This window comes from Plasmopara halstedii, assembly GCF_900000015.1.
Source record: "Plasmopara halstedii genome assembly, contig: Scaffold_322, whole genome shotgun sequence".
Lineage (NCBI taxonomy): Eukaryota > Oomycota > Peronosporomycetes > Peronosporales > Peronosporaceae > Plasmopara > Plasmopara halstedii.
Genome location: NW_020187243.1, coordinates 1,251,114 through 1,251,707, shown reverse-complemented (window position 1 = coordinate 1,251,707; position 594 = coordinate 1,251,114). Strand labels below are relative to the sequence as shown.

Sequence of the window (594 nt, the reverse complement as noted above, 5' to 3'; positions counted from 1 at the left end):
TTCTACGTGATGTTGTGGTGGTGTCGCTGTATGTTACGACGCATGATCTGTGCAGATATTAATTTGACTTGATTGGAATGGATATACGCTGACATTTAAGAAGGCATAGGGTTTAACAATTCGCTCCGTAGCGTTAGCTTTATGCATATTTAAGCTTGTGAAGAATGAAAAGCCATGACATGTATATGTCGGCCTGGGATTAAAGTACAGCCTATAATCAAACTGAAGCGTCACAGACGACATGTGATGTCCGTATTGTGAAAATGTAATATTCCTGATTTGAAGTGGAGATTTTGTTTGAGCAGTGTCAGAATGGAGGACTCTGGAGTGAGTTGGTCGATTGGTATGTTGTGTGATGCCGATGAACTGACGATTAGCGTAAAATACGCAATTGATTCTGTGATGTGCTTCGCTGCAGGTTCGATCGGCTACTAAAGCCTTAATGCTGGGCTGGACCCAGCAGATCTTGATGCACTATCCCTTTGAAATGAGCGTCTGTTTGCTAAGCTCAGTCGCATTGACGCAACCAACAAAGCCGCTTGATGAGATCCCTTTTACACCGCCTATTTTGCGTCGTTAAAATTGCAAAGTTTC

The 594-nt window shown here is 42.8% G+C and overlaps 1 protein-coding gene across 1 annotated transcript; it reads left to right on the top strand.

Moving 5' to 3' along the window:
- Nucleotides 1-312: 312 nt before the first annotated feature.
- On the top strand, nucleotides 313-580 carry PHALS_08391 (uncharacterized protein; the record flags this gene model as incomplete). The annotated part of the gene is made up of 2 exons (XM_024723732.1): nucleotides 313-327; nucleotides 419-580. The coding sequence occupies 2 exons, from the start codon at nucleotides 313-315 to the stop codon at nucleotides 578-580; spliced, it is 177 nt and encodes a 58-aa protein (XP_024574679.1).
- Between the last annotated feature and the right edge of the window lie 14 nt (nucleotides 581-594).